At 37.8% G+C, this 24,063-nt stretch overlaps 2 protein-coding genes across 7 annotated transcripts in view; both read right to left on the bottom strand.

Annotated features, from left to right (window-relative positions):
* Nucleotides 1-758: 758 nt before the first annotated feature.
* On the bottom strand, nt 759-5,011 carry LOC121326530 (cysteine-rich secretory protein LCCL domain-containing 2-like). Its single transcript, XM_041269860.1, has 7 exons — nt 4,785-5,011; nt 4,502-4,553; nt 4,110-4,176; nt 3,710-3,881; nt 2,455-2,506; nt 1,415-1,481; nt 759-1,032 (listed from the first exon to the last, which is right to left on the bottom strand). Exons 1-7 carry the CDS (start codon nt 4,843-4,845, stop codon nt 865-867), a joined length of 639 nt encoding a protein of 212 aa, XP_041125794.1. The 5' UTR covers nt 4,846-5,011; the 3' UTR covers nt 759-864.
* A 4,725-nt stretch (nt 5,012-9,736) lies between these two features.
* Nucleotides 9,737-24,063, bottom strand: part of LOC121326780 (cytosolic phospholipase A2-like) — a 29,053-nt gene continuing 14,726 nt past the window's right edge. For 5 of the 6 annotated variants that reach the window (XM_041270265.1, XM_041270266.1, XM_041270269.1 and 2 more), the window contains 11 exons: nt 23,224-23,360; nt 21,763-21,985; nt 20,549-20,663; nt 17,844-17,981; nt 17,502-17,594; nt 15,111-15,176; nt 14,321-14,560; nt 12,953-13,137; nt 12,584-12,773; nt 11,492-11,649; nt 9,737-11,365 (listed from right to left, as the gene is read on the bottom strand). In XM_041270265.1, coding sequence (XP_041126199.1) covers nt 11,234-11,365; nt 11,492-11,649; nt 12,584-12,773; nt 12,953-13,137; nt 14,321-14,560; nt 15,111-15,176; nt 17,502-17,594; nt 17,844-17,981; nt 20,549-20,663; nt 21,763-21,985; nt 23,224-23,360 — 1,677 coding nt within the window. In that variant the 3' untranslated portion in view covers nt 9,737-11,233. The remainder of the gene's footprint in view (nt 11,366-11,491; nt 11,650-12,583; nt 12,774-12,952; nt 13,138-14,320; nt 14,561-15,110; nt 15,177-17,501; nt 17,595-17,843; nt 17,982-20,548; nt 20,664-21,762; nt 21,986-23,223; nt 23,361-24,063) is intronic. The other variant, XM_041270270.1, reaches the window with a different exon arrangement.

The following is a 24,063-nucleotide window of genomic DNA, read 5'->3' as shown; positions in this document are numbered from 1 at the left end:
CTAAGCAGTGAGCACAGAGTTCTTTGGACGGGTTGGTCTGACAGTTCTTTCCCAGGGTCAGGAAGTCAGCCAGCCAGGAAGGGGGCGAAACTCAGTTGTAATAATGCATTGACCCGGAAGGGAAACGACGTGGCAGCCGCAGATTGAAGAGGCGGTTGCACTCGTTTACCAAGGGGTCATGTGTTACAGCATAAAAAGGGGACAGAGAATCGTAATCTGTTCCTTCACTTTGGTTTGTGTAAGTAAACTGAGAAGGACTGTGAGAGGCCCCGTCCCTAATGATGAAAAGTAAAGTTTGTTTTGTCTTGTAACTGTCTTGTCTTGTCTCGCACATTAAGAGACAGCTAGTACAGTTCCGGAGCTGTTGTCTAGGGCCAGCATTAAACCAGAATGGCACTTCACCAACAGTCACTAAATAACCTGTATCACCCACCACAAGCACTACTGCAGGCACCCAGGACTGGTGACCGTGTATGTATTATTGTGGGTCAGATATTGTGTTATTAGTTGGGACTGCAATCCTGTTATTGTTTACCCCGTGCAGTACACATTGTCGTGTATTGCCGGTGGATTATTGTTTTGGTCATCAGACCTGGAATAAAAATAAAGACCACTTTTCCAAACTAGATTACAAGGCTCTGTCTGTTTAAATTACTGCACTGCATCACTCCTGCACCTGTTCTCACTTAGCCACTTTGTCACACAGCACCACAGTTTTTTTTTTTTTAATTATGATTTATTATTTATTAATGTTGTTATCCACAATGTTTCACAAGGTTTACAAAGGTGTGATCACAACATTCTGTAATCTGAAGCCGTCCTGAAGTCCTCAGTGGGGCTGTCCTGTCTCCAGTGCTCCATTGTTCAGATAACTATGAAGGAGTTGCTCCAGGAGCCCCAGCTTCTGCTCGACACTCCAAACCGCTGGCTTGCTGAGTAGCTGCTTTGTCCAGGTCTCTTCAAGACTTCCACTATTCCCCCAGAGTCCCTGATTTTCCCTGCATGGATGGCGGCACGGCAGATGGACGAGTCCTTTGTAATGGAGTGGGAGAAATGCCATGAGCATAATACAAACAGAACCTACTTCTACACCTTTTAGGGCAGCTGACAGTCAACACTCTGAGTGTGCACTTTAAACTGATACTTCAAGTCTCCACAATTCAAGGCCACGCCATTTGGATTTTATTCCCCGCTGGGACTTCTCTACCCCACGATATAGAGATGACTGGTAAATATAACCATTTGTCTTAACTGTGCAATACATTCTTTAGTAGCTTTTGAAACATATTATAGCGTATAATAACGTTGTTAAAACCCTTTTAAAAGACTACCATTCTTCATTTGTTTTGTGCACATGTCTCTTTGCCACCACCTCAGCCTTATTATTCTATGAGTTAAAAAGTTGAATTGTTACATCAGTGTAGATGTCTGTTCCCCACACAGAGCTGCTTTGCGATGTACAGTCAGCAGGACAGAGTACTCTGAAAAACACAAGTGAAGAAGTAAACACTTCTGTAACTCTGTCAAATATAGATGCATTACTTTATTTAAAAAGAAACTACTCAGTTCATAAAGATAAATGCACAGTACTATTTGAAGGTAAGTCATTCATTTTTATGTAGCATTTTTAAGTCCACAGTTTTTACTATATGTTAACTCACCTACAGATCCCATATAATAAGGTATTAAACAGGTAATAGATGTACTATTGCACTCTGTTTAAATGCTGCTGTTAGTTTAAGTGCTCCCTATTTCATTGTGCAGTTAAACCTTTCTTCGCTCTGAAGTTACAACACATATAGTGCAGTCTCTCTCCTCGATATTGGTCTGTATTTATTTGAGGCCCATGCTTTCAGTGCTGGTCAAAGAAAGTCACATTTGTGTTTGAACTCAACTCAACACATGGTGTTACATCCTGCCGTATTCACATAAATGTCTTCACATAAATGGTATAAATGGTAATGATGTGTAATTATATTGTTTTCCAGCAGGTGCCAGTGTAAGTCAAGGAATGAAATCTCAGCCAGTAATGCCGTTTTGCCTTGTCGGAAACACTAGACATATAAGAAAACACAGAAGTGCATATGCAGGCCATTACAACAAGGAAGTACTGCGAGAGCTGTTACTCACTCAACATTAACAGATGCACAACATTTCAATAAGCAGAGCCTTTAAAACTCCAATAGTTGTCAAAGCCTTTTAACGGGCAGGGTCTGGGATCTGTGAAGCTCGAGTCAGCCTTCATACAGAGTGCTTTGTCTGAGGAATCGTGTACAGACTGGCCCCCGTCAATGAATGCAAAAAATGCTGAGCAAAAGCTGGCTTGAGGCTCTTTTCTACTAGTGAAAAAAGAAAGAACACTATAATGACTACTGTATTTGAGACCTGTGGACAGGAACAATCCTACCAATTTACCATACTGCTGTAACATTGCAGGAGAGTTGCAATACTTACTTAAATTGGTTTTCAGCAAATGCTCGGGCTTGGTGGGAGCAAGTAACGGTCGCTGTAAATCACATAAAAATATGAAGACCTAGTTAGCGAACATAAACACAACAGACACTAATAGTTTACAAAACTAATGATGCCAGCTTCTCTTTTGGGGGTTACATGTTCTGGCTGGAGGCCCATCCAGATTCTGATCTTCAGCATTACAAACAGAGTAGCACACAGAAGGAGTTAAGCAGATGGTAATGCTGGCAATAAACATTATCAGGCCTAATCCCTCAACATAATATACAGTCCTTTGGGTGGAAGGGGGAGTGGTCGACCTTTACAAGGTTTAGTCAACAAATCAACAAACTGTAAATCCAAAAAAAGTGGGGTGGGGGTGGGGGTATTAAACAAGCAGGCAGATAAATACGCCCAGATTAAACCACTTCAAATAAGATAAAGGGAGTTTGTTTTGCTCTGCCTGAACTACAGCAAGGCTACATTTTGAGAAAGGTGTAGGGAATTGTGGTAACTTTATTATTTATTATAATGAATCAGACCATTCTGCTTTGATAGAATATTCTAATTAAATGATTATTGATTAATAAAAGAGTATCTTAACAGATGATTACATTCAATATATGATTACATTTGATTAAATTCATTGTTTATTCAAGATACAGAAACATCGCAATTGTTGTAACACATTTTTCTAGTTGAATAATGCTAGTCACCTACCTTACAGCCAGAATAGTAATTTAGCCATATTACCTCTTAACTGGGAATGTTATTTCAGACAGGTTACAGAGGTATTTCTTTCATTCAAGACACGAGCAACTAATTTGTTTGTTTGCTCAGCTAGCCTGATACAGTACCCCAACACCTCAATCCCTACAGATCCCATATTCTAAATCTCTGTTTCACCCATCTCAAACTATGCTGAAACAACACTTTCACACAGAATAGATCTATACAATATGTATTCTCTTTTCTCCACTCAACAGTGGACCCCTGTTAGACTCCTACAAAAGGAAACTTAAATCCTCTTTCTCCATTCTAACATTGTACTCCTTTTAGACTCCTTCCTGTACACACGCATGCACGCACACACACACACACAAACACACATGCGTTTGCATTCCTTTATTTGTGGAGACTTATCATTGACTCTCACTATGTTTTTATTTACTATTTCTAACTCCAGTCAAACAAAACTCCACACAGGGTGAAAGTCAACAACAAACTAAATATTTTGAAAATATTATTGTGAACTTACAGGCTGACGCGAAAACATAAGAGGTTGGGTACCAGCTGTAACTTTGGCTCGTCACTCCATTTCTTGTCGTTCCTGTATACTTGCTCTGGCCAACTCTTTTTTCCACAGTCACAGATCCGCCAGATTGAGGGATTATACCTGCATGGGTGGCAGCTGCACAAATAGAGGAATCCTAAGAAAGGAGACAGTTTGTAAAGAGCCATGCTGAGTGTACTAGTGCAAATACAAGGATTCTGCACTGCAAACAAAACATGTTTTTCAGTTAATTCCATTAAATCAACACTATCAGACTGCATTTATATTTTTTGCAACAAACTGAACATTTTCACAGATTGCTGCCAGCGTGCCATACTGCTGAAGTGTCAAATGTAACTGTTTAAAGTTATAGACATTTTATTACCTCTGTGTAGATGTCTGAACCCCACACTGAATAGTATTCTGTTGCACAGCCAGCTGGACACTGCAAGCTTAACACAGAGGACATGAAGGCTGAATCTTACTGCAGATGGAACACCCTGATAAAGCTTCTTAAAACTGAGACTTAAATCCATAAAGAACCTTTCAACAGTCAAAAATAAAGACGTGCAAAAGAGCAAGTAAAACCTATTGCATTGAAAGCATAGAACTTGGAAATAGGTAGTCTAGAAAAGGAATGTAATACACATTTAGAGGATGCTCAATATACATTGTGTATCTAGTTTGCAGTTACTCCTCTTGTTCTGTTAGCAGGAAACTGCTCAATCAGATACAAAACTACTCAGTAGTGGTGCCAAACAATTTGTTCATACTCACACGAAGCTCTGTTCCTTAAAATTTCTGGCTGTGTCTGAACATTTAATAGGTTCTGTAGAACAAGTTTAAAAATTAAAAAAAAGAAAGAGTACACATTTTTCAGCCCTAAAGCACAATGCAAAAAGCTTTTGTCAAAAGCTGGAATATAATTGTTTGTTGAATTTATTTTACCCTTGACCAATAAGTAGACTCTTTTTGAAAGATATCCATTATTACAAAACATCTGCTGAAATATATTTGTTTACATTTTTATATTTTTTATTAAAAAGAAAACTTAACAAACCTGAGCTAATGAGCGGCACCAATGTGAAAAGTAACAGCAAATAACCAGTGGTGGTCAACATGTTGCCTCTTGTCAAACACTCTTCATAAAAGCTGTTGAAGATTTCCTGTCTTGTGTTTCCAGTACTTTCTTCAATGGGATGCTTATATAGCCTGGCTATTGGATTGGGAAACACTTTATCACAGTAAATATGTTGTTATCAATTGTTCAAAAGATAAAAGTCCTGAACATGTACCAGCCAGGGATCATTAAGGACAGGATAAAGGGCTCATAAAAGGGATTTTACAATATGTGAGTTGTCTGTAAGCGATTGGTTACCAACAGTTACCTTGACTTTTCTCACACTGGAAGGAATTTACTTCTACCTGTATGTGGACCAATAGGAAGCCTGGTTCAAAGCCAATTTCACAATCTAACCTTTCACTGATTTTATTCTGTATTGTTTTGTGTTAAAGGCAACAAACCTCCTATGAGGCAATCTGCACAACAAGAAAACAAGTAAGCAATCATTTTCTATCATCACGACTTCACCACTGTACCTCTTTTATGATGTCAAGAGAGTAAGCAAAAACATTACATGAGCCAACTAGTTGATGGCTTTGTTTCCTCAGCGTTGCACTGTGCTTATCTGAAATGAAACATGTGTATGCTTTTTTTTTAAATCTAAAAACTTAAAGGCCACAATCTACATTAAGGATAGGAGCAGTCTATCTTTAATCTTTGATTACATTTACAGCAGTGTGGGTGGAACATTGCCGCCTAAGGTAGACTGTGGATTTACTGATTGACGTCTATGTTTACACATTCCTATCTCTGAAGAAACATCCCTCTCAAATGTGGGACAGACATGCACATTTTCAAAATAAATTTTCTGAATAAAATTCAACTTTAAACAGACATTATGCCAGATGTGACAGCACAGAGACTGAACTTCGAACAAGACCAGCTGAGTGTGTACAGAATTGTGAGTTAAATAGAACCAGTGGCACGACTGAATTTTGTCACTGTCATGGTGAATATTTACAAAGAACAAGTAACTTCATATTTCATAGTGTGTAGTTCTATTACACATTCTTCAATGCAAACCAAGGCTGAAGTGCAATTCCTAGTAACAATAGTTTGCTTCTTACAATGCACTGTGTTGTATAGCGATACTGTTTTTCCTACTTAGTCTATTGTGTCAGCCTAAACAGTCTTTCTCATTTGGTTATAACCAACTTCAAAGCTGTAAGACTTTAATGTCAATATACAAAAGCTAATATTTACAGTACATTGTGTAATGCAAATTCACCAAGCCTATTTTTGTATTATTATTTTATTTAGTAACATGCTTTTTTTATGGGTCTTTGCACAGGCTAGCAATTTGCTCTGCTACCCAATGCTCTGCCTGATTAATAATGTTTTTTTAAAAATGTATTGACCTACGTCCAATCGTTACCACTTCTTTAGAGCTAAGAATTTCAGTGGTCATGGGAGAGTGATTTAACCATCCAGGTGAAGAGTAAAATTGTGCAAGCTGGCTATATTGTGAAAGTGTGAAACAGCTGGAACTACACAGAAATTTTCTCTTCCAGCACCAAGCATGCATACACACTCACAGAGGCACACGCTCCCATGATTCTGGGTTACATCATTGTGGCAATGTGGAATCACCAACAACTACAAGTTAGCATCATACACTCCAGGTGAACAGCTTCACTGCAGCTCAGGATTCTTCAGACCATGAGCTTTCTGTTAGTTTGATAGCTCATGTGCACTGGATCTGAAAGCAAGTATCTGTGAAGAGCATCTCTGGAGTAAATTTTAGTAATTCTCCTCTGCAATCAGTATTACTGTAAGCTAGAGTGGTCTTTCTAGCCTAATACTGGCTGAGTTCCTCAATGATATGTACCAAATCTGCCATTCTGACTAGGACGCACGGGCACACCAGTTTCCTGCCTCTTCTCACAATAAGTCAACTATGTTGAAGTGATGTGAATGCCAATTTAAATGGCATTTTTGCTTATTTTGCCCCTACTGAGCCAACAAACACTTTCAATATGTAACCAATAAGGGGACTAGATAGTTAACAATGATGCACAGGCTTGCATATTTTAAACCTGTTTTACTCTGAAAAATAAAAAAGCGCGTGTAAAATAAACAGCACGTGTGAAAATAAATTGGCCCTGACAGGTGCTGAATAAATGGACCGCTAAGGGTTAATAGCGAGGGGCTAAGAGATTTCAATTTTATTGAATAACAAATAATAGACTGGTAGCCTACCGGCTCATACAAAAAACAAACACGCTCTAGAGAGAGTGGAAGTGGAAACAGGAGACTAATATAAAGAAGAGGAGTGATTGACAGGGAGATTAAAGATAAAGGAAGGATAGACGCAACTCACTAGCGCCCCCGAAATTCAAGCTAAAGGCTTACACTTATCGTGACGACAAAGATCTGCAGATTCTTGTTAGTGATTCTCTCTTTGGCTATTTGGGTATTGCATTATTTGTGAATGTTTAGCTTGTAGCAACTTTAATAACAGAAGATTGCGGAAGGAGGCTATTTCACTACTACAGCTATGGCCAAAAGTTTTGCATCACCTAGAATTTTAGGACTGAAATATAATTAAAAAAATAAAATATAGACTATATAGAACATAATTTAGATATTTTATTTAGCATCCTGTAATCAAAGAAACTACAAAATGATATCACAAAACTCTACCGGAAGCCATAATAGTAGTACAGTATTTCATGTTAAATTTCGAAATGTCACCTTTTTTATTTTTTGTCAGCTTTGCAGTAAGTATATGGAACAACTACAAAGCGGTATGTAATTCAATTATTAAGGTAACATTTTTCAGCTGACTTTATGAAGCAAAAATAGTTAATATAGGGAGATAAATTTGGTAAAGGTTATTTTTCTAACCCATTAAACCCCATTTACTGTAGAACTTTCTGTAGACTAAGCACATATTATGTTACACAACCTCAGAGCTAATCGAGCCCATAACAGGATGTAGGTGGGTGATTTAAAGGCACACCCAACTACATTAACGTGTCCAAAAACTGTTGACATTTCAAAAGATACGGTGTATGTGCTTGTGTGTGGGTGTTTGTATGTGTTAAGGCAATGGTGTATAATCCACTTTAGTAGTTCCTATAATCCAACCTACACAGCCATAATGAAATGCATTATCTGAATATAATAATTCTAATAAGTGTGTAAAACATTTACAGCTGTCTCTATATTTTTTCTCAAATGTTTTTTTTTTTTTTTTTTTGATGGAATATAAATGTCCAGCACTGTATGCAGCAATCAAATAGGACCCACTTTACAGATAGCATACTGTATTATTAATTGTGGCCACAAGAGGGAGCTGGAGTAACACAGAAAAGGGAAAGTATAGAAAGGAAAGTAAAAGCACAGTAAACTCATGGAAGGGCACAGGCCGTTAAGTGGTACTGTGACTATAGTTAAAGCATCCTAAAAATCATGGCTAAACATAGAAAAGCAGTGAAATCATAGTACAGGCACATTTACTGTGGTCAAATTGTATACAGGAGGACAGTTATGTAAATAGCAGAAAGTTATGTACATTTAAAAACACTCAGAATTACCAATTTATGCCATTCATTAGTCAGAAATACTTGACAGAAGACCTTGCCTGACATGTACTTGTGTTGCAAAAGGAAATTATTAATAATAATATTTACGTTATTGTTTTATATGGGCTGGCGTCAGGGAAATTATAAGTATAATATTAAAATTTATTTTTTCCTGAAAAGAAAGCCAGAAAATATAGCATTTGCACAGTATTGTGAGATATTGTATATCCTTTTTCGGCAAGGCTTTGGACACGTTCTGTGGCTCTGTCTGCTTCTCAGTGTCCAAGCTTAACTTCTGCTACTGAAAAAAAAACACATCATTTGCTAATTTGTCCTGCTGCAGTATGGATTTGCTTGGTCAGTACATTTCAGTTTGTGTGCATGTGTGCTTCCTCTTTTTGGTTCGTTTAACCCCCGTCGCAGATTTTGATGTTTTTGAATAACCTTTTCAAAGTTTCTTTTTGAATACCCTTTTAATCAGCAGTGTATAACCAATGATGATAAAAAGATTGACTTTATATAAATATCCAACACACCACTATGAGCACCACACAGGTCATGGCTCACACTTCTTTGAATTAGCACATTTTCCTATTGGAGGCAAAGGAGGTTGAACTAGAAACCGTAGTGGAAGTGTTTAAAAATTATGTGCTAAGACCCCAAGCTTTGGAAAACAAATAATAATGCATTAAAAAAAAACACTGAAATGTATGGGGGTTCCATTCCTAGGTGTGTCCAAGCTACATACAATTTTTGAAACATAAAAGCTGTACAATACTATAGAGGTATTCATTATTGCAGAAAATGTGTTTAGATTTTAATTTGGACTGGACAGCTTAGATACCTATATCACTGTTTAAAGGGAGTGTCAAGATTTTAACTTTTAGAAGGCATCTCCCACCAGATAATGACTACTCTACCCGAAGCTTGAATAGCTGACACGATCTGTGAGGTTTAAAATGCTGTTTATTGAACATATTTAAAAAAAAAAAAAAAGCTTTACATATGAATTCAAAGTGGATAAACAATTGAATTACTGTTCCATACATAAATAAAAAAAAGTCTTTGTCATATTAACTTAACAATAAATAAGGTAGTCATAGTATATTAACAATTCTTAATAGTTTATACATACAAAAAAAGAACAGGGAATAAGACTTTGGTTTTGGCTTAGTGATAGCGTTTATAAAACAAATATAATTAAAATAAATGTAGTTGCCAGTTGTATAAAAACAAAGAGAAACTATATGAGATTTAACAAGGCATTGGTTCTGCTGGTTATAGTAATTACACTTAAATATAGATTCACTGTTTAAAAGAAAGGTGACTGTCAAATAAAAAAAAACACAGGATTCAGACTACTGACATATACTGCTTTGTTCTGATACAGATAGTTGGATAGGACAACCTTTCAATCAAAGACTAAACTGGACCCCCCAACAGCTCCCAATGCTCAGATCGGTCCTGGCTGATTGTCTTCCACTCACACATTTTAAAAGTTAAAAATAAAAGAAAGAAAATACGTTGAATTTGTGGAATGCAAATTTGATGGTCGGAACTCACTCTGTGGTCTCAATGCAGCACGTTCTGTTCCAGTACGGTTTAGTGTAGGTTGCAATAATGCAGGGCATTCTGCCTCATTCTGATAAGCCTCAGCCTCATCCTTTGAAGGAAACCAAATTACTCTACTGGACCTGTGTTATGATGCAACAATTCACTTTTTATCCAGAAACAAGTAGAGGAACCCCAACCTTCAAGTTCACATTTGGGGAAAAACAGCCAAAAACAGTCTCTACAAAGATATAAAAAGAAATATAAAACCATGCTGTTCACACCACAAACAAATATATGCATTGCATGCAGATATCCTAGTGTTAGCCCTAAAATGCTGAGTATGCTGAGACAAGATCATGAACTACGGATTACTATAGCAACCAAGCATCAAGTACAAAATATCACAAATCATTAAATAATCAGACAACGCTTACCATGACCATACTTCAGATTAGAACATCCACTCTCATCTGTAAAATGACCATGCAGTACACATAAACTACACTGGGTTAAAATACTACAAATAGACTTGTGGTAAGATAAAGAAGTCCCAATCACATGATCCCATAGGAATGTAATAAGTATTTTATTATTTTTTTTTGCATGGGATGATGAATATGAAATTCAGATACATTTAATTTCCAGGAAGGTTTTGTAGCTTGTTATGATGTCACAATTGTTTTTAGGTCCAGTTCTGCAATCCAAACTACAAATCTATTCATAAATAAACTGTCCAGTCTCTTTGTAATGCACTCTTGCTTTTTTTCTTCTTTTTCTTATTTTATAAGTTAGTTATAACTGTGACTGTTTTATCACATGTTTTCTTCCTAGGAAAAAAAAAAAAAAGGTCTGCCTTTATAAAACCCACACTGGAAAAAAACATTTTCCAGAACAAAAAAATTCAGCTAGAGAAAATATATATCTATGCACTTCTGTCATAACATCACAACATCAACTGTTTAGTAATGCAAATGACGATGCACAGTTCAGCCTGATTTGGGTTTACTAATTGTACCATGCTTAAATCAGCTGGCTTCACAGACCACTTTATCTGCAGTAACATTAGGTAGTCCAAGATTAGTGCTTTGGGGTCTGCGGAACCAGCCAAATGACTTGCACCATGATGTGGCTTGTTACCATGATCACCCGGAACACAGAATATCCACCTCTATCTAAGTATTTCAGACACCTCTTCTGCTAATATTCAGATTCTATCATGCATACTGTAGATGTATCTGATAACGTGCTGATGAGATGCAATGACAAGCACAGCTGGTACAGCCCTTCTCGTTGGAAGTGGCTTTGTTAGGTGTGGAGTTTGCCGTGGGGTTCTTTATTGAAATACTTTCCGGATCCAATATCGTTGAGAGACACAGAGCAGCGGGATGGATTCTCCTTCCTGAATTTAATACTATCAATGATAGCTTCTTTTATCACCTGCAATTAACAAGCATAACGTTTCATTAGAGCATGTTTTCCCATGATTCTTAGCTGTATGGGAGTGGTCTGTTAGCTATGATAAGTCAGCACACATTAGAAGAGCAGGGAAAGCAGTAGACTCACTTCAATGTTGTTGAGCGTGTTGAACTCCATCAGATCGTGCAGCTGTTTGAACGCTTGGTTGGAGTACCGGAAATTGAAGGTGGAGTACGGCGATTCAGGATCATCAAAGATATCAAACTCACCATATTCCTTCTCTTTCTGGGTTTCTCTCGGTACGCCTATAAATGAACAATAAACAGGTGGATATACAGCCCGAAGTCAGTAAAAAATAGACAGGGATATCACAAAATATTACATTTCTGTCTTCAAAATACATTTTTGTAGGTTAGTTCTTATTGTTATTAAGATACTATTTGAAAGAAGAATGGAGGATTATCGTTAACATTTTAAAAATAAGCATTAGAAATAAGGTGAAAAGATTAACGTAATTAAAAAATAAACACACTGAGAACACTGCTGTATTATATGGAAGTGCGGAGGACTGGCTTAAATGAGCAGAGTTTGTGTTTATTAGTTTAGTGCTGAATTGTTGTTGTTTCAGAAAAGTTCATAATGATGTCAGACTTTTGTGTGGGATGTATTATTTATATTTATGGTTATTTTTACGATAGCTGTTTGAAAATGAGAGTCAATACACCACACAGAACAGGAGTAATTTATTTGTGTAATTGGTAATTTATTATCAATAAAATCAGCAATAAACTTTACTGCAGCTAGTTTGGAAAGTCAGAGTGAACATACACATCTGCTTTCAAAGACAGATTGTGGCCAAGACACTAACGGGTATATACTACAGACCTTGGTAAAATAAAATAATACCCAAGGACATCCTTCAGCTTGTTAAAGAAGAACAAGAAGAAAAATGTTATTGGGACAACTACAAAAACATCAGAGGAAATTACTCATTTTTTGGACTACCACAAATAGAATATAGGTAGTACACTCATACTGCATCTGTCCATGTTGTACTAGGGGAACTGCTTGGTGGAAACATGATGATCTGTGCTTAAAGTGCACTGAAAATGAAGCACCAATACTAATTTTAATCCTTGGTCCACAATTGTTTTGTAAAAATAAAACACACATTTCACACGTTCTTAAGTCAACTTTGTTTGCACTGTCATGTTTGCTGAACCTAATCATCCAACCTACCTGGAGCCTTAAAGTTAGTGAAATTGATGTTGGCTAGCACAAAGTGGATGACTGTTGGGCAGTTTTTGTAGCCTTTCTCAGGCTTGAACACATAGCATTCCTTCAGGCCTTCTCTGTCAAACACTTTGGGGTCGATCTTGGGAAAGGGCAGTTTGTTCATTTTGGCCCATTTTTCTGCCAGCAAAATCTCCTAGAGAGGAAACCAAATGTCTGTCTGTCAAACAAGCTCAGAGTGAACACTAACAGCAACTATAATAATAATAACCCCTAACATTTAAAAATAAAATAATAATAATAATTTCCTAAAGATATTCATCTTATATTTTCAATATAAAAAAATGTACAGGAGGATATGAGTCAGCATCTCACCTTGAAGGGCGGGCTGGAGTCACTTGGCCGAGCAGAAAAGTCGAAGGAGATAATGAGATCGACCCCTCGCTGGGGTCGCAGGATCAGGGGGTACGGCAGGTTAAAGGTCAGTCCGCTGTCCACCACGTGGATCTTCTTACTCTTTACATCCAGGGGCTCGTAGATCTGGTCAAACTCGTCTGGATCTGAGGAGTAACCAGTCAGAACACAAAGAATTTGTCAGCTTGGTATCTATTTTTTTTTTTCAGAATATTTCTGGATGACCAAAATGTATCTGTTTAACCCCTATGTGCTGGACCGCTCTAATTTTGGAGTTTAAGCACCGATGACGCGACCTCTGTTCCGGGATGTCTCACAGCAATAATAAACCGTGGGACAATCAAATCAATCTTTCTGAGCTTTGTTATTGAATAAGGCTAGGCACTAGGAACAAAAAAAAAGTCCCGACATGCCAATACACTGCAAAAACACATAGAAAGGAAACGTGTCTAACAGCACAGATTTTTTCACTTTTATTTATGTGTGTATTTATTTGTTTGCTTACTTTCTATAATTATTATTTTTTTGTTGTTATTGTTGATTTACTGTTCGTAGCTATACAGAATTCTATAACTTTTGTATATAAATATGATTTTCTCTTCATAATGCAAAATTATTGAAAGTCAGGAAATATACAGTACATTATATGTATATGCCAAAAATGAAATAAATTAATTTATTTGTTTGTTTGTTTGCTTTACAGTGGTGGCCACATTTATTGCAGAAGCACAATATAGCTAGGTTAACTGCTTTGTCGCCATTTATAGTTCGGTTTTCAATATACTTTTTACAGTTGTTTTAGTTTGTTTATCTATAGACTTTTAAAAAAAAGTGTAGTTATGTTTAATTCTACGTTTCTATATAAATATGATTTTTTCTCAAAATTGTTGAATAATTTAATAAAAACAACTGCATTAATGTACTTTGTAATGTTTTGCTTAGTCCGGACGACTTCCACAAAATAGGCAACAGTGCCTGTAAATAGGGCCGTTTTGTCATGCAGACCACAGCTCAGACAAAATCTTGTAGCTCTTTTTTTTAAAAATATTATTTATTATTATATGGGAGGTTATGATTTTTTTGGAAGCGCGGCTTATACAAAATAATGTAAAAACATTCCACAACAAAAGACATGATAGCACTGGAAACAGCTAAGGACTTTCTGTCGATATATTGGCTTTTAATTTCTGATTGCCAAACTACATGTGCTAAAACACAAAGTGGTCATATTCATGCCTGTATATGGTCATTCTATTTAGGCAGGAAAGGCTTAAAATACAGGCTGGTTCTAACGTAATTTTGAAGCTGCTGCTATCATAGTTTAACTACCTGTTACCACAGATTGCTCCTCCTCCACAGAGTTCTGGTACATGAGGTCTCTGAAGGGGGAGTAGGTGAGGGCAGTGTTGAGGTTGAGGCCCAGCATGAAGTTGTGCACTTTGCCGGCCCGCCCCTCACGAGTGTTGAAGAGGGTGGAGTCGCTGATCATTGCAGTGAACATGCGCTGAACCCAGCTGGCCTGTGCTTTTTTCTGGTACTCCTCCTCCTCCTCCAGGTTCTCTGATCCTACTGAAAGAGAGACAGCAGGCAGGCAATGGGTTATTTTGCTGTATTAGTTCTGGCAAGACACCAATACTGTACAAAAAAAAAAAAAAAGAATTGCATTCATCCCATTGCAAAACACATGAATTACAGAATAAAATACCCAAGAATGACAATATAAAACACAGGGCACCCTTGTTATTGAGGTGTCTAATGTAAAGCATGTAGGATGAGTGAAAATCAACAAAGAGAACCACCTTATGCATGAAAACGCTCAAAAATTCAATAATGTCCTTGTGGGTTTATTGGGCATGGAGAATGAGTCTCAGGACTCTCAGTGGTTTCAACAACTCTTACTTCATTTTACATGATTTAAAGGTTTTGAATCTGGACACTGCCGTTCATTCTTGATGGGGAGATAGTACCAGCTAACAAGGACACAGGGTTGCACCCAACACTGTTTAACACAGCCTCAGTAGCAGCACTCATTATTATATTTAAAAGGAGATATCTCTCTATTAAATGGGACAGTTGTCTTCATTTTACGTAAGTAGATACAGTGAAATGCATCTTGTACCTTTGCGAGGTTCTTCTTCACCGTCCAGACCGTCCTCTCCCACGATGTGCTGAGGCTTAATATTTTCTGTAAAAACAAAAAAACAAAACTCCAGTTTTTAACACAAAATGCAGATAAAAAAAAAAACAGTATATAAACAGTAACTGACAAGCTGCCAGATAGAAAATGACAACATTTTAAAAAGGTGAAGCCAAAAATAGAAATGGTTTTCAGATTCTCCTGTGCTCAAGTTTATTTCAATTCAAACTCAACTGAATTGCACTAACCATTAAAAAAAAAAACTCAGCGAGCTTGAGAGGGATGTTCTATTTTTACTGTTGTGAAAGAACAGCTCAAATCAAGTTCCTCGGTTCTACTGTGCAAGGCCCCTCACTGAGACGACTGTTAAACATGTCATATTTTCCAATTTTATATGTAGCTATTCTTTGTCTGTCTGTGTATTTTCTTTTCCTTCTATTCAAATTCACAGCAAAACACAAGAAACTGCAGTTGCAGTGGGCTAAGGAACAAAAACACTGGACACTGGAGAATTGGAAAAACATTGCCTGGTCTGATGAATCTCAGTTTCTGCTGTTTCACGCTGATGGGAGGACTAGGGTATGGAGAAAACCACATGACTACATGCATCCTTCATGCTGCTTATCAACACTGCAGACTGGTGGTGATGGTGTAATGGTGTGGGGTGTGTCTTCATGGCACATATTGGGACCCTTGATAAAAGTGGAGCAACATTTGAATGCCACAGGATATCTGAACATCACTGCCAATAAGGTGCATCCCTTCATGGCAGCAGTGTATCCATCTGCTAATAGATTTTTTCAGCAGGATAATTGATTGTCCAGGAATGGTTCCACGAACATGACAGTGAATTCAGTTTACTCCAGTGGCCTGCCCAGTCACCAGATCTCAATCCAATTGAGCATTTGTGGGATGAGATGGGAGCGAGCTATTCGGAGTAGAGGTCCACTACCAGCCAACTTGACACAACTGTGGGAAGCACTGGAGTCAACATGGGCCAGCATCCCTGTGGAACGAATTGAGGCTGTTCTGATGGCAAAAGGGGGTGCAGCTCAATATTAGGAAGGTGTTCCTAATGTTTTGTACACTCAGTGTATATCAAGGGCCGTGATATAGCGAGAAACCCATAGAAAAACAAATAAGCTAACAAATAAATACTGTACAACCACTCCCTCGTTTTATCAGGTGCATCAGGATCCATTATAAATCCTCTACGCAAACTGCTTTTTCTCATTTTTCATATAAAAAGCAGCACACCATTTTAATTTGTACAGCGGAGGGTAATTGCTTCTCATCAACTTCAGTTTCCAATTAATTTCATGAAACTTCCTCTCCTTTCTCAAATGCACAAACCCGATGCATTGAAAGAATCTATTCCCAACATAGGAGGCTGGTTGCTAGGGTGCTAGCGTCATTGCTCTGTGACTTTTGCTAGTGGGTTGCTGCCACAAGTGAACACTTCGTTGACTAAAATAAAAAACGCTTCAGCAACTAGATATTTAATTTGCTTTGTGTTATTGTGCAATGCATGGGTATATGATATCAGTATAATATTCATGCTTTGTTTTTAATTGTTTTGTATATTTTTTTGTTTGTGGTGTGCATTGCAAAATTAAACAAACAGTAATTCCAAGTGAAAATGCCTATGTATATTGCAGCTAAGGCATACGCAATTAGAATGTAAAAATGGGGAGATAACTCCTGGATGGCGATATATCCGAGGGGTGATGTAACGAGGGGTGGGTGTATTTAGCAAATCATTCTGAGCAACCGAACCTTCAAAAAACCTGTATTCAAGACTTTTTTGCTCCAACACAGTAATGTATCTACTGTGCATTTCATTTCTATTGTATCTTCAGTTTTCTACTTTTACTTTTTTTTTTATATTGCTTGAGCCACTTCTTGCAGATTATTTTTTTTCCGTAAACCTATGCATTTTTCTATTGTGTAAATTACCCGACACTAACATAAGTGTATACTGCACTAACCTAATACCCGGTATCTTTCTAAACGAGGGATTTAAGGGAGCTCCCTATTACAAGCTGCATCTCAAACCAATAATTGTATAAATATAGTAATTGTTACAGCTATAATGGTATTTAAAACAGGATTCATTTATCCAGCTTTTTACATATCCACTCTTACTCTGGACCCCCACAGTCTACTGTATTATTATTTATTGCTATATTGTCACTTTTACTACTTCTTGATATTGCATACTTCTTTCTGTTTTAACCAACATGTAAAGCACTTTGAGATACTGTGATATGAAACTAAATTGGTATGAAACTGAAAGGCTGTGTTGATACATCAGAAGGTGTAACGCATTGGAAAGCGTGGGTTAGTGCACTCAAGCAGGGGCAGGGTTCTTACCAAGCTCCTCCTCCATGGTGGATCCTGAGTTGTCTGAGCTGGAGACACCCAGCACTCTGTTGATGAGAATGGAGAAAGCGCTGCCCCATATACCTGCAATGGAGAAAACCACCAACAACATTTGACAAGGGCAACAATATAATACACAAAGAAGGCTTTGCCATCGCTTGTTCAGTGATCTGATATTGCATCAGGCTAACCTTACCTCAGTTATCTAATGGCATGCCTGTTTTCAAAATAATGCAATGTGAATCACTTAAACCTGTAATTTACTCTTGTTCCAAACAGTTTAACCTCATCCTCTGTCACTCAGGCATTGGTGCCCCTGGCAGTGCTGCTCACCCATGAGGAAGTGCAGGGGGTTCTCCTCGTATTTTGTCACCACCGTTCCCATGAAGAATTTGCTTCCAAACATATCAGGAGGCATGAATGTCCCATACTTAGCCATTCCAATCTCATAGGGGCTGAACTCTACCCAATCTGTGAATCAGGACAAGGGTAAAAACAATAAAGACCAGCATAGACTTTCAACTGAATTTAGATTAATGTATTTATTGAACCTGTACTGTATGTGTTCAAAGCATTCATTAACAAGAGGTCTTGGAAAGAGAAAAGACAATCAATCAACAGAAATACTAAAGAAACAGGACTGTGTGTCACTTTATTTCTGATTTTAAAAAAAGAGTATCACTTACATGTGACATGATGTGGATGTTTCAGTATTGCAGTTTCAATGTAACAGAGTCGTGTGTGGAGTGTGAGTGTGTAGTGTGAGGGTGTACTGGCCAAAAAGGTAATTTAAGGCGGTACTGCTATGAAGTGATACTAACTTAAAACACTACATGTGCATTGCATTACCACCTTAAAGAGTAAGGTAGGTTTCACCCAAACCGGATTCAAACCGGTATCCTGAAACTCCCAAATGAAGATGACGCAACCCAGCCTAAGGGAAAGTTAGCAGATCCTTTTAAGTCTTTCTCATTCCTAAAACATCCCTTGTTAACAGCAACACAGCTAAAACCATATATCTATTAAGGCTGAGACGATGCATCGATAGATCGTATTGTTTGACAACTATCGATAGTCAAACCTGGGCATTGCTTTTGTGCAAAGTGTTTAAGCAAAGGAAAGCTTTTACTTTTTATTAAATTTAGAATTTTTTGCATTAAGTGCAGAGAACTTCGCTACTCCCCTCAGGTCTGACTCACTGAATCTGCAAGCGATTGAGCGCCCCTTCTCTCCTCTTGCCCCACCCCGCCACTGTGAGTGTTTACTGATAGGGTTAGATCTTACAGGAGTCTTCAAAGTAACAGTGCAAGTTAAGAGTGTTGTGCTAGAATTACAAGTACTGTATCGACTGAGCTACAATGCCTTTTGATGTTTGACAATTATTTTCTAAAGTAAGACGGCAAGAAAGAAAAGTAAAGAAAGTAATGTTTGGGATACTCTGGTAACACAACTAATTTGCGTGACCATTTAATGAGATGCAGAGGTCGCGCTAGCCTTTAAAAAATGTGCATTTGTAAAAAGCATACCATCTCAAAAAGTGCATTTTCAACCATAACATCTGTGTTTTTACATATTGCATCAACACAGTTGTATTATTTTCCAGTGTAACTATTTCAGATTAACGATGTTAACATGCAAAACAGTACACAGTATAAATAATGGTACTAGAAGTAGACATAAAGACAAGTTTACCATGAAACATTTTCTTTTGAAAATCCCTGAGAATGTGTCCAAATTCTTGGCTGAGAGCATCAACAGGTAAGATGCTCTGATACAGATTAGTGAGTCTACTCACTACCGGGGACGTGCGCAGTGCTAGGTGGGATGAGACCTCCAGGTTTTTTGGGGGGGATGGGGGACGGGGGGTTTCTGAGAGGGAGCAGTGGAAGTATTTTTACACGTTGCAATGCATAAAACTATTTTGCAATATAAACTAAATTACTGGACAGCAATGAAAAGGGGGAATGTTGTCTTTTACATCTTCATTTTAAAAAGAGCCTTAACATCTGTACAGCCCAAAGCCTGAATTCCAGTTTTGGTTTGTAATGTGAATTACATTAATGAATACACGTTCAAGTACATTATCAAAATAATGTATTATAATAAAATATACGTTAATGACTCATTACTATGCATTATGAAGTAGGTAGCTCACATCTCTATTTCAGTTTTGTTTTGACCTAAAGATGTACTTTGGACAAAGGATCACTACATACAGTATGGGGAGTTTTATTGATTTTAGAAGCTGAACACACTAGTATAACCCTTTTGTTTCTAATTCAAGAAGTATTTCAAGCCTCTGCCTCTATAAGCATATCAGTTTTAATTCCATCACAGATCATAAGCACAGTAGCTGAGGTGTTTGCATTGAGACCATGACTGGGCCCATTTTCTTGACATGATAACTAGAAGTCATTGTTTTAATGTTGTATTTCAACAGAACAAACAAGTAACCACTTGAGATTGACCAACAAAACCAGAGGTGCCTGCTGAGGGATTCAAAGACTGGATCATAACTTCCTCTTTAGATTAGTAGCCCAACATTGGAATGTGTATTTCAAATGAACACTGCCTGTCCTGAAACTTTTTTTTACTGGTGCCTAAAAATATCCCTGTTTGCAATTTGCACATCTCCATGCTTTATTAATGCAAAAATATGCAAATATTCATAGAAGTAGCAAATGCTAGATCATGATAAGGGGAATACTTAGAACCTGCAGGAATACAGCCTGAATATAAACCTAGTTCAATGCTTTATTAAAATCCCTGCTTTGCATCTGTACATGCGTAAGAATTCATTCAGGAGAAGGAAATAGTGTATATATAACAGGGACAACTGAGCTCAGAGAATACCTAGAACTGGGTCCATAAATAGCTCTACAAGTTGAATAGTGGACCTGGAAACTGAAGCTATGGCTGGTTTATGCAGTATATGATTATAATTGATTTCTACAGTATGTAATTGTACTACACTTCTCGTCAGCTTGCTAAATTAAAAAAAAAAAAAAAAACCTAAAAGAGAAAATATTTCAGATTACCTGCAAACATGAGCTCTGAGACATCAGGCTTGACATGCAGACAGGTGAATAATGGCAGAGGACTCTGTCCTTCATTGATCTTGTCCTGCATGTGGCTCATTTTAAAGTTCATTCTCTGAAAGACAAGGTGAGCATTCAGTTGAAAAGCCAGAAAAGGATGAGATCCCAGTTTAATGTTTGTACATTTCAGATAACGGCTTTAAATGCATCTGCAGGTTACATACAGCTTGTGCATTATATAGGAGGAGCATGGTATACTTGGGTTATAGTGTTTTATATAGTATGCTGTGATATTTTTGATGGGATTTAAATATACCCTCTTTGGTCCTTTTTTTCAGAACATTTTTCATTTGAAATTGTCCACGCCACCGCCAGCCACTGAGAACCCTCAGGTATGGATGTTCAAAATACTGAACGTTCAATATTTCGGGGTCCCAAGTATTGGTCTCATATTTTGTATTCTAATGTAAAGCAAATAATGCGTTTCACAGCTAAATTTAGTTTTTAACAAACCTACACCAAGAAAGCCGAATAATTTGAAAAAACCCAATAAAATTAAACCCAAGTGTTACAGTATATGGTTAGTACGTGAACAGAACATTTCCCCACAAGTTGTGTTACTTTTGTTACAGTCTATAATTCTGCTTATACAGCCTGGTATTAGCAATACATGACAAGTTTAAGGCCAGGATCAATGAGATAGTTGTGGAGCGAGTGGTCTTGCCTCAGAAGTTTTTAAAGTCAATGCTTTCTCCAGCAAATCCCTCCCTGCTGTGAACAAACAGACTTGGATTTGAATAGGGAAGCAGAATGAAGGTGCACTAAACAAAGATGTGCCTGTGTGTCACACCATTCGAGTGCTGAGTAGAGTCAATATCAATGTGCAATGCAAACTAGCCAGTCCATACGAATACCATCACCCAGGCAGCTGTACAAAGCCAAGGTTCGTTTGCAAGATTCACACTCTAGGAATGTTCTTGCAGGGTATCCTTATTAAAAAAGAGAGAGAGAGAGAGAGAGAGAGACGTGAATCTGAATACCATTTCCAGAATTTGCTGTGTATCAAAGCCACAGTTAAAATAAAAGCTATGAATGATATTCGTGTGTTTCTCCCAAATTAAACCCATTTTACACATATGAAGAGTATTTTAATCTGCAATTCCAACATAACCAATTACACTTTAAAGAAGCTCTCGAGGGAAGGCTGCTCTTACATCGTGGATGAGGGTCTCCCCAATGAGCATGCCGAAGATGTCAGTGAAGGTGACTGGCTGTCCGCAGGCCTTCTTCTTCCACAGAGCCTCGATGTAGCGTTTGATATTCTGCGGCCGGAGCAGGAAAAGCGGGTTGCTGCTGACGCGTTTCATCAGCTCCTGGTTGATCTCCTGTGGCCCTTTCGTCGGGAAGTCCGGGTGAGAATACAGCGTTGACATGTACCTAATGCACAGCAAAATAAAAGTGCTGAAGTGTTTACAAGAAACACACTACTTTCCCTGTGCTATATACCATTGTTATCAATGCTTTTTTTTATATACTTTTACTCACGCACCATCGGTAAATCAATTAGGGAATTCATTTATTTCAGTTTTTACTAGAGAATGTTCACCAGGAGAAAAGAGAATTTGTCTTCTAAACATGCAGTTCACGCTCAATCCTGCAACACTTCTGGTGCTCTGATTCAAATGAGTGCCTGTCGCAGTGTGCCCCGCCCCTGTGCGTATCTTTGTGTTTCATGTTGTCTGTTATTGGTTATCGGTACACAGGATATAAATAGGTTACGTAGCACAAGTGATTTAAAATATATAGTTGTATTTAGGCACAGGGTTTGCACAATCACTTCACGTGCAGATAAAGGAACAGAAGAGAGAGGTAAATTAATAATTTAAAAATAACAAATAACTGTACTTGTGTGTTTAGTGTTTCTCCCCTGCTTGTTAGTGTCTGTCTGTTTTGGCCAAAGTGCCATTTTGTTTTGTCTACAGTGTTTGTTTGTTCAAACCTTTTATTTTCCTTGTGTTAATAAAACACTGAGCACCGCAGTGTCTCAGTTTCGCCCGCAGTTGCTGTGTGTTTGCACTCATTTCCTGGCCTGACGTCACCTCTACAGCCAGCCTGTTCACAGCGCCGTATGATGGAAACCAGCATTTTTGCACGAGTGAGCGTGATTCTTCTTCTTCTTCTTATTATTATTATTTGGCAGATAATTTTATCTAAGGTGACTTACATGTGCTACAGGGCAGTACAATGTAAGAACAATATTTAAATACAATATGGTTTACAATAAGTTCAGTAATACTACTAGAATACAACATGACCTAGGATGCGACATGTTAGGATTACAGCATATATCTACAGAGACATTGTAGTGCAATAGTGCATTAGTTGGCGTAGGATTCCAAGTAAATGTTGAGAAATGTATCTCTTTCAAAATAGACATTAATATGTTTAAAAATATAATCCGGCAATGTGGACAATACAGGACACAGCAAAGGTAACAATGTGTTTCTTGTAAATTTGACAGGGTGTTCTATAACATTTTAACTTCAACTTTAAAAAAAAAAAAAAAAAGATTTAGAATTATTACTTTTCTGTAACAAATCCATAGTTTGATATGACTATTTATAAGGCGTTTTGCCTCCCCACTGTCAGCTCAAGGAGATTCCAGTAGCACTTACCATGTGGATCCTGACAGTCCCGCAACATATGTAACACAGTCCAGAACCCCAGATTCATAGAGAGCCTTCATCACCCCAGAGAACCCCACCATGGCTCGAAATCCACCTCCAGAGCCCAGTACAGCAACTACTGGCACCTTCACACATACAAAGCAGAGTTTCACTTGGAGTAACTACATGGTGTTATCAACCCCATCAAGGGAGAAGCTTCCAGTTCCAAGCATGACTTGTGCTTTAATGTTAAATTACTTTACCTAAACTAACATTGTTTAGTCCAAGATCAGTGCTAATCAGGGTCTGTAAACTATGTGAATAACCACCCAATCTACCCAGGTTCTCTCACAGTAACTTCGGGACAACATGTCAATTGTTACTTAATTTAGAATGAGATCTACATGTAACTAGCCAGTGGTGGAACCACAGTCAAAAGGCTTCTGAGTCTAGCAGGTAGCAGTACAGTGTGATTATGCTGTGGATAACTAAATTGATTTCACAAACAAGGGGGATCTAATTAATTAAATGTGAGTTCACTGAGAGAAAGCTGCCAGGTTATACGCCAGTTCCCTGCATTAAACAGGGTTTAGGCAAAGCAGTTGTGGGGGCTGATTTTGTCTCTGTTTATAGCAACTATATTTGGCAAAATGAGTAAAACAAAAAAAGCCTTGCTACTAATATAACACTAGTCAAATGCAATCGGGTCTGCTGTATGAATGGGGCACCCTTTGAGTGCAAGCCCCTGATTCATAATGCATTGTTCAGCTCAGTTTCACACGAAAGTGTGTATGAGACAAGTTGCACACAGTACACAGCATGCCTAATGAAGTAGGCAGCAGAACTGGA

The sequence above is a fragment of the Polyodon spathula genome, chromosome 14, assembly GCF_017654505.1.
Source record: "Polyodon spathula isolate WHYD16114869_AA chromosome 14, ASM1765450v1, whole genome shotgun sequence".
NCBI lineage: Eukaryota > Metazoa > Chordata > Actinopteri > Acipenseriformes > Polyodontidae > Polyodon > Polyodon spathula.
Note: the sequence above shows the minus strand (reverse complement) of the source record. Positions and strands in the feature narration are given on the sequence as shown.

Coding starts and splice junctions, on each gene's coding strand:
- LOC121326530 (XM_041269860.1), bottom strand. CDS start 4,845: ATGTTGACCACCACTGGTTATTTGCTGTTACTTTTCACATTGGTGCCG. Junction 4,554..4,784: donor GGTGCCGCTCATTAGCTCAG/GTTTGTTAAGTT, acceptor CTTGTTCTACAG/AACCTATTAAATGTTCAGAC. Junction 1,482..2,454: donor TTTGCTGAAAACCAATTTAA/GTAAGTATTGCA, acceptor TGTGTTTTTCAG/AGTACTCTGTCCTGCTGACT.